General features: G+C 45.0%; 1 protein-coding gene across 2 annotated transcripts in view; it reads right to left on the reverse strand.

Annotated features, from left to right (window-relative positions):
• Positions 1-15,878, reverse strand: part of LOC138521975 (uncharacterized) — a 664,020-nt gene that overhangs the window by 87,086 nt on the left and 561,056 nt on the right. For both annotated transcript variants that reach the window (XM_069635169.1, XM_069635168.1), the window contains exon 12: positions 13,448-13,539. In XM_069635169.1, the coding sequence (XP_069491270.1) occupies positions 13,448-13,539 (92 nt within the window). The remainder of the gene's footprint in view (positions 1-13,447; positions 13,540-15,878) is intronic.

The following is a 15,878-nucleotide window of genomic DNA, read 5'->3' on the forward strand; positions in this document are numbered from 1 at the left end:
GATGTAAGTACCAGGGCATGTGATAACACTATCTTCCATATGATATGTGTACCTGGGTATATGGTAGCAGTTTCGGCCAATGGTGCAAGTACCAGAGTATATGATAACACTATCTTCCATATGATATGTGTACTTGGGTATATGGTAGCAATTCCTGCCAATGATGCAAGTACCAGGGTATATGATGACACTATCTTCCATATGATATGTGCATATGGTAGCAATGCCTGCCAATGATGCAAGTGCCAGGGTATGTGATAACACAATCTTTCATATGATATGTGTACCTGGGCAAATGGTAGCAATGCCTGCCAATGATGCAAGTATCAGGGTATATAACACTATCTTCCATATGATATGTGTACATGGGTATATGGTAGCAATGCCTGCCAATGATGCAAGTACCAGGGTATGTGATAACACTATCGTCCATGTGATATGTGTACCTGGGTATATGGTAGCAATTCCTGCCAATGATGCAAGTACCAGGGTATATGATAACACTATCTTCCATATTATATTTGTACCTGGATATATGGTAGCAATTCCTGCCAATGATTCAAGTACCAGGGTATATGATAACACTTTTTTCCATATGATATGTGTGTACAGTAGCAATGCCTGCCAATGATGCAAGTGTCAGGGTATGTGATAACACTATCTTCCCTATGATATGTGTACCTGGGTATATGATAGCAATGCCTGCCAATGATGCAGGTACCAGGGTATATGATAACACTATCTTCCATATGATATGTGTACATGGGCATACAGTAGCAATGCCTGCCAATGATGCAAGTACCAGGGTATATTATAACACTATTTTCCATATGATATGCGTACCTGGGTATATGGTAGCAATCCCTGCCAATGATGCAAGTACCAGGGTATATAATAACACTATTTTCCATATGATATGTGTATACGGTAGCAATGCCTGCCAATGATGCAAGTACCAGGGTACATGATAACACTATCTTCCATATGATATGTGTATACGGTAGCAATGCCTGCCAATGATGCAAGTACCAGGGCATGTGATAACACTATCTTCCATATGATATGTGTACCTGGGTATATGGTAGCAATTCCGGCCAATGGTGCAAGTACCAGGGTATATTTTAACACTATCTTCCATTTGATATGTGTACCTGGGTATATGGTAGCAATTCCTGCCAATGGTGCAAGTGCCAGGGTATGTTATAACACTATCTTCCATATGATTGATATGTGTATCTGTAAAAGGCATGTCGATTTGCACGATGTAAAAGGCATGTCGATTTGTATGTGAAAGTTATTTAATTTATTTATCAATGTGTAAACAGCTTAACATAAGCTTTTCACATATAAATCAATAAAACATTTTATAGAATAAAGTTCTATTTAAATAAAACAAAGATGATATCATTAATCCATATCTAGTAATAATGTAACTTATATAAAATAGACATTCAAGCTATATTTTAAGACTTGGGTGTCAATATCTCTTATAAACCCTAACTAATACAAACAGCCATATGACTAGTTGTATTCACAATAATAAAAGTAGATAAAATATCTCTATATAGCTATTTCTAGTAATGTTTCAATTGTTAACCATACATTATATACAGCAATATAGAGCTTCATTCCTGCCTAAGCCAAAAATCTTCGCTGCAAATATGGTCCAAATGATGGACAAAGTCCCCATAACAAATTGCATAGGTTTTTTGCATGGCCGAGCATCTAGTTAATACATGTTTTCCTGATTCAATCGCCATATTATTCTTGCATAACCGGCAGGATCGTTCTATCTTGGTGAGATCCCATACTCATAATCCATAATAACTCATAATCCCGCTGATAGCCAATACCGGCAGTTGGTCCATCCGCAGTAATAAAATAAATCGTCTTAATCGCAGAGAAGGGCACAAAGAAAGATAGGGAACCGGTTTCTTGAAAATGTATCTCGTTTGCTGGACAAATTTATATCGTTTCAACTCTTCCAAGTGTGCATAGTTTTCAATCCAATCGTATAATTCTGATTTTTTAGATAAGGCACACAAGGTTGAAGTTTGAATGCCGTTGTGCCTATTTGACCAACTAATCTTTTCCAGATATTCCTCCATTTGTTTTTTCATGAGAGGGAATGAAGACGATTTATTTATTTCATTATGCAATGTGTTCAGGAGAGGACTTTCTGCAACTGGTGACATCTTTAAATATAGTTCAGCTCTTTTTCTGAGAACTTGTGCTTTTAAAGATATCAGGCCCAATTCAAGTCTTAAGATAGCCATTGGTATACAGTTTGGGAGGCCAAGTAATTTCTTCCAGAATTTTCCTTCTAATATCTGGAGCCACCCCAAATCCATGAGCTGCAGGGCTTCTAATCCATAAATAATCATAGGGGTTAGTACCTGTAGATACAGTTGTCGTGCAGCCCAGACTGTGTATCCACAGTGAGAAGTGGAAAAACGATATATTAAAGCACTAATTTGTGCCGCTCTCGTAATTCGAACTTGCTTGCACATCGCATAATGACCCTTTGGTTCTATTTCAATTCCCAGATATCTATAAAAGGGAGTATATTGAATTCTGGACCCTTGTATTTGTAGACTCACTCTGGCGATTTTCTTGTTGTTGATGACCATCATCTGGGTTTTGTCTAGGTTAATAGTAAGGCCATTCCTATTGGCATAGCTCCATAATGCCTCTGCAGAATTTCAAAGACCTTTGATAGTATGGTCCATAATAACTATGTCATCCGCATAGGCTAGAACTGCACAGTGAGCAGGGCCAATCTTAGGTGGGCAGTTATGGACTTCAGATAAGGCTTTAGGGATGTCATGAACAAAGAGGTTATATAATGTTGGTGCTGTCACACAGCCTTGTTTGACACCTCGCGATTGGTCGATCTTATTGGTCCTGTTACCCTTTGCAGAGAGACTGTGGTATCCCAATGTAGCTGTTTGAGGTAGTATAATATTCCCTTCGGGCATCCTAGGTTTTCTAATTTGGTCCACAGCAAGTCTCTCGGCACTAGATCAAAGGCAGCCTTAAGATCAATGAATAATATGTATAATGGAGGACTGCCGGGAGATCTGGCCTTGTTACGGAGTATATCCATTATAATAAGGTTATGCACCGTCGAATATCCACTCCTAAAACCACATTGGAATTGGTCCAAGATCTTTTCTCTTTCCATCCATATATGGAGCTCTTGTAGTAAATATGTCAAAAATAATTTGCCAGTGGAATCCAACATAGATAATAATCGATAGTTTAAGGGGTCTGTGCGACTTCCCCTCTTATATATGGGGACCAAGGTTGCAGTTCACCAGGAGTCCGGTATAAGGCCGTCTTTCAAAGTTTTTTCAAACAGTATTTTCAGGACCTCTGCCCAATATTCAGGGTTGCTTTTTAATATAACATTCGCTAGGCCATTAGGCCCAGGCGCTCTCGATGATTTGAGATTTTTGATCATGATTATCAATGAATCAATCGACACCCTGAAAGGAGGGGCAGGGCTGCTCCAGACCGTCATTACCATAGACAGACCAGATAACTGGTTATTACGGCTTCTCAAGAATTCCTCCCACTGGCCCTTGTCAATGGAATTGTTAAGACTACTATTCGTTTCGCCTCTGGCCTGACTCAATAAACTCCATATGGAGCGGGAGTTTCTTGTGCATAATATTTGAACTGTCTTTTGCCATTTAGCTAATTTGGACGCATAGCGTTTTTGTCTAAGCCAAGATCTAAAGGCATTCTTGCATTTCTTACTGGAGATCAGGTAACTATCCCAGGAGGTAGAGTTTTTCTGTAGCATCTTAAGTTCTGCTCTTAAGATTCTTTTAGCGTCTCTGATTTCGACATCAAATGTATTTGTCACATCGTGGGGCAGATGGCGAGTCTGGGATCGATATCGACGTAGTCTGTCGTAGAGTCTGCCGCCACGTTCCCCTCCCTCTACGTGCCTGCAGGTCTAGTCTTTCTCCGATCGCGTACGCGACCGGGAGCTTTTAGCCTTCAGCTTCCGGGTCGCGTACGCGTTGCAACGCTCCCTGGTTTTTCGCTTGTCGTTGCGTTGCTAGGAAGCCTTCTGTGTATCCTCCGCTCACTCCTGCTGTTTTCTTTCTCTCCTTCGCTTTTCCTTCTTCCCGTTCTGCCCTCTTTTACCTAACCCATTCTCTCTCTTCTTGTCCCCTCCTTTCTAATTTTCACTCCTACTTATTGTACTGCCTCTGCCTCCCGCTGCTTAACATTTTGCCTTCCCGTGTACCGACCTAGCCTGCTATTGGACTACTTCTGCCTCCCGCTGCTGTTCAATCTTGCCTTCCCGTGTACCAACCTTGCCTGCTATTGGACTGCCCCTGCCTCCCGTTGTAGTGAACTTTGGATCATCCTGTGTTCCGACCCTGCCTGTTTTATTGGACTGCCTCTGCCTTCCGTTTTGGTGACTTCGATCCTTCAAGTATACTCCGTCTGTTTACGGACCACCACCTGAACTCTCCCGTAAGGGGTTTTTTGTGCCTTTGGCTTTTTCCCCTCATACGACGGTCGCGGAGGATCTTTCACCGCCTTACCTATACGGTATCGCGGTGGCGTCCTTTCGCGGCCGTCCCTATCTTCACAAAAAAAAGGAGAAACCAGGAAACCAGGAAGAAAAGAAGATCAGGAGAAAAGACAGAGGTGAGGAGGAGGGGGAGGGGTTTGAGACTTCCTTTGAAGAAGAGGACATTGCTGACCTTTGTGATAGTTTGCAACGCCCCAATACCAAGATGGCAACTCCCCAACAGATTCAAGAATTAGTAGCCGCTGTACAGAACCTGAACCTGGAGGTTCAGAATTTAAAAAGTGCAAACGCAACATTGCTACAGCGAGTGACAGAAAGAGAACGCCTTTCAACAGATCTACCTCCTCTTCCTTTAGTCTCCGGCAAATTCGATGGGAACCCCAAAAGGGTCAAGGAATTTTTGGATGCGTGTAATCTTCACTTCTCTTTTCGTACACATACTTTTGACTCCGATCATGCCAAAATTGGCTTTATGATTACTCATATGACTGGCAATGCCCTTGCTTGGGCCACCCCCCTAGTGAACCGAACAGATCCAGTGCTGCAAGATTATAACGCCTTCAGGACTTTGTTACAACAAACCTTCTTACGAACCGAGAGTACTTATTTGGCGTCTGAAGATCTGCTGGATATACGCCAGGGCGAGTCAGAATTGCTTACTTACATCACGAACTTCAAACAAGTTGCTTCAGAAGCAGGATGGCAGGAACAAGCGCAGTATGCCATCTTTCGACGGGGGTTGAGAGAGGATCTCAAGGATGAACTGGCCCGTATCGCTCGTCCAACAACGTTTGATGAACTCGTGACTGCTACACTTCGTATTGATTTCCGTTTGGCTGAACGACGCGCGGAGAAAAGGAAATCCAAACCCTATGCGTCTCTTCCTTTGGTTCCCCTTCCTCCCGTCCCTACATCCTCTTCAAGATCCACTCGAGAAGAACCAATGCAGATAGGGACTACTCGTGCTCCACTTACTTCTGAGGAGCGTAAGAGGCGCAGAGAAGGAAACCTGTGCATGTATTGTGGGGCTTCGACTCATCTCCTTAGGGACTGCCCAGATGTCCCTCCAAGACGGTCGGGAAACGGTCGCCCTCGGTGAGTGTCAGGACTAACTTCCGAGGGGCTTCGAATAGTCCATATGTTACTCTTTCAGTCTCTACCCCTGCGATCCCAGAAGATGCTCGCCTTATGATTTTATCAGTAACTCTATTACTGGGTGACTCGGAGATTCAGGCTCAGGCTCTATTGGATTGTGGCGCCGCTGGCAATTTCATGGATACCTACTGGGCCACTCAGAAGTGTGTGCCTCGTATTGCCAAGAAGGAGGATCAGAAGGTGGAGGGGGTCGACGGCGAACCTTTAAGCTCTGGCTTGATAACACACACCACGGAAGTACTAGTGATGTCAGTCCAACAACATACTGAAAAGATATCATTTGACCTTATCCGTGCGGCTCACTTCCCCATCATCCTTGGGATTGGCTGGCTACGAAAACACAACCCCAAAATAGATTGGACAAAGAACCTTCTTAGCTTTCACTCCGCTACCTGCAAGTCTGAGTGCCTGCCTGAACCTAGTTATGAAGTTGTCAAGACATCAAGTTGTTGTGAGACCAGATCTGTTCATTGTTTGCCCACTGATCTTCAGGAATACACCGAGGTAGTCACAGAAAAGATACCTCTGGATTTACCTCCTCACCGTCCTGAAGATTGTGGGATAGATCTCATGCCAGGGGCTCTGGTCCCTTTCTGTCGGATGTTCCCCCTTTCTCTGGAAGAAAGACGCTATCTCAGAGAATACCTGGACAAGAATCTAGCCAATGAACTCATCAGACCTTCAAAGTCTCCGGCAGGGGCCTCGCTATTCTTCATACCAAAGAAAGGGTCACAAGAGCTACGTCCCTGCATTGATTACCGGGGTTTAAATAAAGTAACCATCAAAGACCGGTATCCCATGCCACTTATAACAGAGATAATCCAAGCTGTACATGGGTCCACCATCTTTACAAAACTTGACCTAAGAAACGCATATCACTTACTTCGAGTCCAAGCAGGAGATGAGTGGAAGACTGCCTTTCGGACTCCATACGGTCTATTCGAATATCAGGTAATGCCCTTTGGCTTAGTCAATGCTCCTTCCATATTTCAACGCTTCATGGATCGCCTGTTTTCAGATCTCCTATGCCATACTACCATCGTTTATCTGGATGACATTTTAGTGTTTTCTCGAACACCAGAAGACCACAAGGAACATGTTAGAGAAGTCTTTCAACGTCTCAAAGATAATCATCTTTCCGTCAAACTGAACAAATGTGTTTTTGCTGCATCCTCTATCTCCTATTTGGGATTTATCCTTTCTAGTAAGGGTATCTCGATGGATCCACAGAAGGTCACATCTATTCTAAATTGGCCTTCGCCAAGATCAGTAAAGGAGGTACAGAAGTTCCTAGGATTGGCTAACTTCTATCGGAAGTTCATTCCAAACTTCTCCCAAAGAGTGTTACCCATTACATCTTTACTTAAGAAGTCTTCTATGCCGTTTACTTGGTCTGATGCAGCCGAGGAGAGTTTTCATCTTCTCAAAGAAGACTTTTGCTCTGCTCCCATTCTACGACAACCGAATCAGGATCTCCCCTTTATACTGGAGACTGATGCGTCGGCGATGGCGGTTGGGGCAGTTCTACTTCAAGCTCATGACAATCTCGAATATCCTGTCTCTTATTTTTCAAAAACACTCAACTCTAGTCAAAAGAATTACTCGGTCATCGAACGAGAACTACTTGCCATGAAACTAGCGTGTGTCGAATGGAGACATCTGTTACAAGGAGGCATTTATCCATTTACCATCAGGACTGACCACAAGAATCTACAAGTGTTGAAACAGTTTGAGTGTTATAACACCCGACAAGCAAGATGGGCACACTTTTTTGCCCAGTTCGACTTCAACATCACATACATTCCTGGAGAACAGAACCTGGTGGCGGACGCACTTTCTCGTCGCAGTGATTACCTTACAGAGACAGAGGGCAACCGAGATTTGATGTTTCCGAAAACCAAACAAATCGGAGAACTGTCTACATTCCTTAAGCAAGTCAGAGATACTTCTAAAGAAAATTTCGAAGGGGATCTCCACCCCATAGATACCAAGTATAACATCAAGGATGGGTTCTATCTAGTAAAAGATAGATTGTATCTACCCACATTTGAACAGAGGAAGAAGGCACTGTTATGGTGTCACGATTCTAAGATTGCAGGACATAGAGGCATCAGAGGTACCCAGGAATATCTTCTAAGGCACTTTTATTGGCCAAATTTAAAGGAGGACGCTAAGAAGTACGTACGGTCCTGTCTTATTTGTCTTCGCAACAAAGTATCTCATCAAAGACCAATAGGATTATTGAAGTCCGATGCCGTTCCTGCAGGACCTTGGTACACCATCTCCACGGATTTCATCGTAGAGTTACCCCGGTCTCAGGGTTGCACTTGTATCATGGTGGTGGTGGACTCTTTTTCCAAACTGGCCCATTTTTCCCCCCTACTTGGCATTCCCTCCGCTGCAGAAATGGCAGAGGTTTTTCTAAAAGATGTATTTCGTCTTCACGGAATACCCGCTAAGATCATTTCGGATCGGGGGAGTCAATATACCTCACGCTTCTGGAAGACCTTTTGTGAAAAATTGGGCATAGAGAGAGCCTTATCTTCGGGTTTTCACCCTCAGACCAATGGTCAAACGGAACGACTTAACGGAACCCTCGAACAGTATCTAAGGTGTTTCATCAACCGACAACAGGATAATTGGGTTCCTCTTTTACCCTTGGCAGAGTTCTCATATAACAATTCCGTTCATTCTGCACTTGGTATAAGTCCTTTCTTTTGCACCTATGGCTATCATCCCCATTCCATTCCACCCATCTCTTTAACCCCCTCACACACACCTTCGGTGGATTCTTCTCTTTCTCACATACAGAAGGTACATGAAGAGGCTAAGTTGAGCCTTCAGGAGGCACAAGATCGTTATGAGATCCAGGCTAACAAACATCGTAGACAGGTTCCAGGGTGGGAAGTAGGATCCCAAGTCATGCTCTCTACCAAATATCTACCCCGGTGGGTTCATCCCTCTAAACTCTCTCCTAAGTTCTTAGGTCCTTACAAGATTACGCACAAGATAAATCCTGTGGCATTTCGTCTCCAACTTCCTGTTAGTCTACGAAGGGTGCATCCAGTATTTCATACTTCCCAATTGAAACCATTTGTAGAAGATACCTGGTCCCGTAAGTCTCAATCCAATCTTCTTCCCACTGATCCTACTCCAGAAGAGTATGAAGTCGCTCAGATATGCGATTCACGGTATCATAGGGGTAGCCTCGAATATTTGGTAAGATGGAAAGGATTTCCCTGTTCAGAAAACACTTGGGAGCCCAAATCCCACATTCACGCCACTCGATTGTTACGCCAGTTCCACCGTTTCCATCCGGGGAAACCGGGGGGAGGATGTTTTCGGAGGGGGCATACTGTCACATCGTGGGGCAGATGGCGAGTCTGGGATCGATATCGACGTAGTCTGTCGTAGAGTCTGCCGCCACGTTCCCCTCCCTCTACGTGCCTGCAGGTCTAGTCTTTCTCCGATCGCGTACGCGACCGGGAGCTTTTAGCCTTCAGCTTCCGGGTCGCGTACGCGTTGCAACGCTCCCTGGTTTTTCGCTTGTCGTTGCGTTGCTAGGAAGCCTTCTGTGTATCCTCCGCTCACTCCTGCTGTTTTCTTTCTCTCCTTCGCTTTTCCTTCTTCCCGTTCTGCCCTCTTTTACCTAACCCATTCTCTCTCTTCTTGTCCCCTCCTTTCTAATTTTCACTCCTACTTATTGTACTGCCTCTGCCTCCCGCTGCTTAACATTTTGCCTTCCCGTGTACCGACCTAGCCTGCTATTGGACTACTTCTGCCTCCCGCTGCTGTTCAATCTTGCCTTCCCGTGTACCAACCTTGCCTGCTATTGGACTGCCCCTGCCTCCCGTTGTAGTGAACTTTGGATCATCCTGTGTTCCGACCCTGCCTGTTTTATTGGACTGCCTCTGCCTTCCGTTTTGGTGACTTCGATCCTTCAAGTATACTCCGTCTGTTTACGGACCACCACCTGAACTCTCCCGTAAGGGGTTTTTTGTGCCTTTGGCTTTTTCCCCTCATACGACGGTCGCGGAGGATCTTTCACCGCCTTACCTATACGGTATCGCGGTGGCGTCCTTTCGCGGCCGTCCCTATCTTCACAAAAAAAAGGAGAAACCAGGAAACCAGGAAGAAAAGAAGATCAGGAGAAAAGACAGAGGTGAGGAGGAGGGGGAGGGGTTTGAGACTTCCTTTGAAGAAGAGGACATTGCTGACCTTTGTGATAGTATTAGTTGTTTTAGCATCAGGAGCGATTATGTTAATCTTCACAGCGGCGTGCTTGTGAGAGAAGGAAGCTATCCACTTTTCAATATCGTTACCGGACATACTGAGGAGAGCAGCATTTTTGCTTTATAAATGTGCTTAGATGTTTTGGGAGCAATAAAATCACATATAACCACTCTGGATGCCAATCGAGATATATGCATTGATACTGAACACCAGGCATTAACTCTGGATAACATGTATAGATGAAGAATGCTTAATTTAAATATGTAATCAGTTTAGTGTTACTTTGATCCTAGATGTGGGGCCCCCAGGTCTACCTATTAATAAATAACCAACAAAGGTACTTTAGAAGATTGTCAGTGTAGGCTGTGCTTGGCCACAGAGACATTTCCAGGCCCACAGTTGTGGATGCTAAAATAATGCAAGTTTGTTTTGAAGTGTCTGACTGGTATTCAGTAAAGCTGCGCCATTCATGGCTAGTTTAATGACAAATATAAGAGATCTGTCGAATCTGCTATATCTTCCAGTACCGCTTCTAGATATCTGGCTACAGTGCGATATATTGCAGTACTGCTTCTAGAGATCAATTGTGCCATATATTTCAGTACTGCTTCTAGAGATCTATTGTGCCATATATTCCAGTACTGCTTCTAGAGATCTACTGTGTCATACATTCCAACACTGCTTCTAGCGCTCTCTATATGGAGCCATATATTCCAGTATTGCTTCTAGTGATCTAACTGTGGTGCCATATATTCCAGGACTGCTTCTAGAGATTGGTCTATAGTGCTATCTATGCCAGAACTGCTTCTAGAGATATGTCTATAGTGCCATATATGCCAATAATGCTTCTAGAGATCTGTCTATGGTGGCATATATTCCAGTACTGCTGCTAGAGATCAGTCTATGGTGCCATATATTCTAGTACTGCTGCTAGAGATCAGTCTATGGTGCCATATATTCCAGTACTGCTTCTAGGGATCGATATATAATGGCATATATTTCATCACTGCTTCTAGAGATCTGACTAAGATGCCATATATTCCAATGCTACTTCTAGGGATCTGTCTATGGTGACATATATTTCAGTACTGTTTCTAGAGATCTGTCTAATGTGCTGTTTATTCCAGTACTGCTTCTAGCGGTCTGTCTATTATGTCATATATTCCAGTGCTGTTTCTGGAGATCTATAGTGCCATATATTCCAATACTGCTTCTAGAGAGCTGTCTATGGTGCCATACATTGCAGTACTGTTTCTAGAGATCCATATGTGGTGCCATATATTCTAGTACTTCTCGTAGAGATCTATGGTGCATACGTTTCAGTACTGGTTCTAGAGCTCTGTATACTGTGCCAAATATTCCAGTACTGCATCTAGCAACTCATCTATGGTGCCATATAGTCCAGTACTGTGTCTGTCATAATGGCTTTGGAAACCATTGAGACCCAGCCATTCTTTCTTTGCTAATTAAGTTCTACAAGAGCTATATGTGTTCAACCTGCAATCATTGTACAACTACAACTGTGGATCTATCATTATGTTTATCATCAAGTACGGACTACACCAACGAACAGCTAAGCAACAGGCTTAATCAAGTCTGAATACCGTGCACTGATTCTGAATACCATGCAGCTATCCGGATCACCGTGCGCCAATGCAGAATGCCTTGCATTGATTCGCAATACCGTGCACTGATTCTGAATATCATGCAGTTGCATAGATTCAGAATGCCAGGCATTGATTCACAATACCGTACACTGATTCTAAATATCATGCAGTTATCCGGATCACCATGTGCCGCTTCAGAATGCCTTGCATTGATTCGCAATATCGTGCACTGATTCTGAATATCATGCAGTTGCATAGATTCAGAATGCCAGGCATTGATTCACAATACCGTACACTGATTCTAAATATCATGCAGTTATCCGGATCACCATGCGCCGATTCAGAATGCCATCCATTGATTCAGAATACCGTACACTGATTCTAAATATCATGCAGTTATCCAGATCACCATGTGCCGCTTCAGAATGCCTTGCATTGATTCGCAATATCGTGCACTGATTCTGAATATCATGCAGTTGCATAGATTCAGAATGCCAGGCATTGATTCACAATACCGTACACTGATTCTAAATATCATGCAGTTATCCGGATCACCATGCGCCGATTCAGAATGCCATGCATTGATTCAGAATACTGTGCACTGATTCTGAATATCATGCAGTTATCCAGATTACCATGCGCTGATTCATAATGCCATGCATTGATTCAAAATTATATGCATTGATTCACAATAACATGCACTGATTTTGAATGTCATGCAGTTATACGGATCACTGTGCACCGATTTAGAATACCATGCATTGATTCAGAATACTGTGCACTGATTCTGAATATCATGCAGTTATCCAGATCACCATGCGCCGATTCATAATGTCATGCATTGATTCAGAATACTGTGCACTGATTCTGAATATCATGCAGTTATCCAGATTACCATGCGCCGATTCATAATGTCATGCATTGATTCAGAATACTGTGCACTGATTCTGAATATCATGCAGTTATCCAGATTACCATGCGCCGATTCATAATACCATGCATTGATTCAGAATACTGTGAACTGATTCTGAATATCATGCAGTTATCCAGATTACCATGCGCCGATTCATAATACCATGCATTGATTCAGAATACTGTGAACTGATTCTGAATATCATGCAGTTATCCAGATTACCATGCGCCGATTCATAATGTCATGCATTGATTCAGAATACTGTGCACTGATTCTGAATATCATGCAGTTATCCAGATTACCATGCGCCGATTCATAATACCATGCATTGATTCAGAATACTGTGAACTGATTCTGAATATCATGCAGTTATCCAGATTACCATGCGCCGATTCATAATGCCATGCATTGATTCAGAATACTGTGCACTGAATCTGAATATCATGCAGTTATCCAGATTACCATGCGCCGATTCATAATACCATGCATTGATTCAGAATACTGTCCACTGATTCTGAATATCATGCAGTTATCCAGATCACCATGCGCCGATTCATAAAGCCATGCATTGATTCAGAATACTGTGCACTGATTCTGAAAATCATGCAGTTATCCAGATCACCATGCGCCGATTCATAATGCCGTGCATTGATTCCGAATACTGTGCACTGATTCTGAATATCATGCAGGTATCTGGATCACCATGCGCTGATTCAGAATGCCATGCATTGATCCTAGAAGCCAAGCTCCCATTCTGGGTACCATGCAAGGATTCTGGATTCCATGCAACGATCAAGGCACCATGCATCCATTCTGGATATCATCCCCCACTTCTGAATGCCATGCATGCATCCTCTTTGAATACAATGCATCCATTCAGACTTCAATGCATTGATGCGGAATCCCGCGCATCTGATGGGCAGCAGCTCTGGATAGCACGCATGGATCCTGTGCATCACCTCGGAATATATGCCGAGCTCTCACCTCCTTCAGAAACTCCCGTCTGTTCTCAGCATCGTGCAAGACATCTCTTTGGGCTGCGGATGTGAGCGTCAACCCCCGGATCTGGCGAGGCCCTGCAAGGAGCAGAAAGGAATGGGGCAGAATGAATGGGCGGATGGTGGGGAAGTGAGGGAGACGGTGAAAGGCGCGCAAAGAGAGGGAGAGAAGCAGACGGGCAAGCGAGGCAGCGCAGCAAGAGGGTTGCAGGATGACGAGACACGCCTGTGCCTATGGGTGGCACAGCACACAGACACCTCGCCAGGAAGCAGGGGAGAGACACACACCGAGAGGGCTCATAAACAGCAGTGCTCAGCGCCACCCCAGACTGCTCTTTAGTTCTTCCCTGAATTGCATGTGGTTGGTGGACCTGTGCAGGTGTGGCTGCATGACAGGGGAAGGCCAGTTTCCATCGGACTGCGCGTGTTACCAGTTTGTTTCAGCTTCTGGAATGACACTGGCTTCCTGTGAGGACCAGCTCCTCTGCGAGGTATGGGGGGCCATGAAGGGGTTCAGATGACACAGCCTTGTTTGCGATAGAGGCTGTCTGAAAGGTTACCCGGGCTGGCACTGGTAGCCACAGTGGCATTTCGGGTAATGAGTTGTTGGATCTGGCGGCGGGTGAGGGTATGAAGAGGGGAGTGGTTGATGTGAGGTTGCCTTTGAGTGTGGATGAGGTGAAGGCTGTGATGGTGAGACGGGTCATGGATGAGTGGCAGGAGAGGTGGGTGGGTGGGGTGAAAGGCAGGTGGATGTTTGGTGTTCGTGGGAAAGTGTCGGTGAAGGTGGATGCCGGGAGTCTGGAATGGAGGAGGAGGGAGGAGGTGATGCTGAACCGGTTGAGGATAGGGCACGTGGGGCTGAAGGACTGTCTGCATCGAGTGGGGAAGCGTGAGTCGAGGAACTGTGCGGTGTGTGGGGTGCCTGAGACTGTGGGACATTTTTTGCTTAGGTGTGAGAGACATGTTGCAGAGGGAGAATTGATGAGGGTTCGGTTGACTGCGCTGGGTGTGGCTGAGCTGAGTGGGAGGGCTTTGCTGGGAGGTGACGGGGTGAGAGGCAGGAGGAGGAGCAGTGTGATGTTGGATTTTGTGAGGCAGACGGGGCGTCGGGAGGTGTTGTGAGTTTATGTGTGCTAGTTATTGATTGGTGGGTCTGGTGCACATCATCCTTTAGGATGGGGAAGCGCCTGCGTGGGTCCGCCCAGGCCTCCGATAATTGAAAAGAAGAAGAAGCCACTGTAGCTCTCTTGCTGTAGGGGGATGTTTTTCTGTTTTTGAATGCAAGTTATTAGTCTGTCCGCAGCCTGATGTGCTTCTCAGGGTGAGGACTCCGGAGGGACGGCCAGAAAGGAGTGCACCCCCCTGTCCATGTGCGATACTTTCAGGGATTGTACAGTTTGTTTTTAAATCTGGAGGGAGGCAACAAGGGTTTTATTTAATGCAGCAAGGTGTGTTGGTAGCAAGACGTCTGCAGCAGTTTGATTCCAATGAGAAGGTAGCGTGCCTTAGCTTTGGGCCTCATTGTAAATTGGCTGATCCTGAAATAAAATTCCGGTAACAATGTGTACCAGCACTTTTCCGGACTGGCCAACTATAAGTCTGACGGTAAGGTGGAGGATTCGCCTCTAGCTAAGAGCTGGAAGTATATCCAACCCCCTACTGGCAGAATACCAACGGTAGTCCCGTTAATACAGGTAAATCCCCCCATGCAGTCCTACGGAATAGGGATTTACCGGCGGTTCCGTCACTTGGAATCGACAGTAATTCTGGCAGACCAAGCGGCAGAAACAGTAGTACAGTTTGGCGGTATCCCGTCAGTAATACCGGCGAGATACCGGCAAACATATAATGACGGCCTATGTATGTATCCTATAGTGCATCTTTTGGTATTTGTCAAAGCATTGCTATACCTAATGAACAGTGTGAGAACTACAATCCCCAAAAGTCCTATAGGGCTACTTTGATTTCACTTTCCCAGGCGCATGAGCCTGCGTCAGCCCAGGGTGTCGAGGCACTTACGCAGCAGCCTGCAGGAGCACTTCGTTCTTGCATTGAGGTCGTTTGCAGACCCTCTCGCTTCGAGCCATGGTTTTCTGCTGAGCCCTTTTGCTGCTGTATCCAGTACCTGCTCCTGTTTCACACCTGCGCTTTTTGCCCTGAAGTCCTGTGCTCTCTCCTTGCCACCCTGTGCGGCCCCCACCCACTCTACCTGGGCACTGGCCTCTCATTTCATCTCTAAAACTCAGGACATCCTGTCCTCACTCTCCTCCTATCCCCTCCCTTCCCCTAATCCCTGCTCTTCCTCTGGCCCTTCTGCAGCCACCCCTCCTCCCTCCTTCTCTGCCTTTTCCCTTTTTTCTGCTGACGAGGTTTCTAGACAAGTCCCGTCGAAACAAGTTCACCCCTGTTCCTCC

Source organism: Ambystoma mexicanum, chromosome 13 (assembly GCF_040938575.1).
Source record: "Ambystoma mexicanum isolate Mex_15411 chromosome 13, UKY_AmexF1_1, whole genome shotgun sequence".
Taxonomy (NCBI): Eukaryota; Metazoa; Chordata; class Amphibia; order Caudata; family Ambystomatidae; genus Ambystoma; species Ambystoma mexicanum.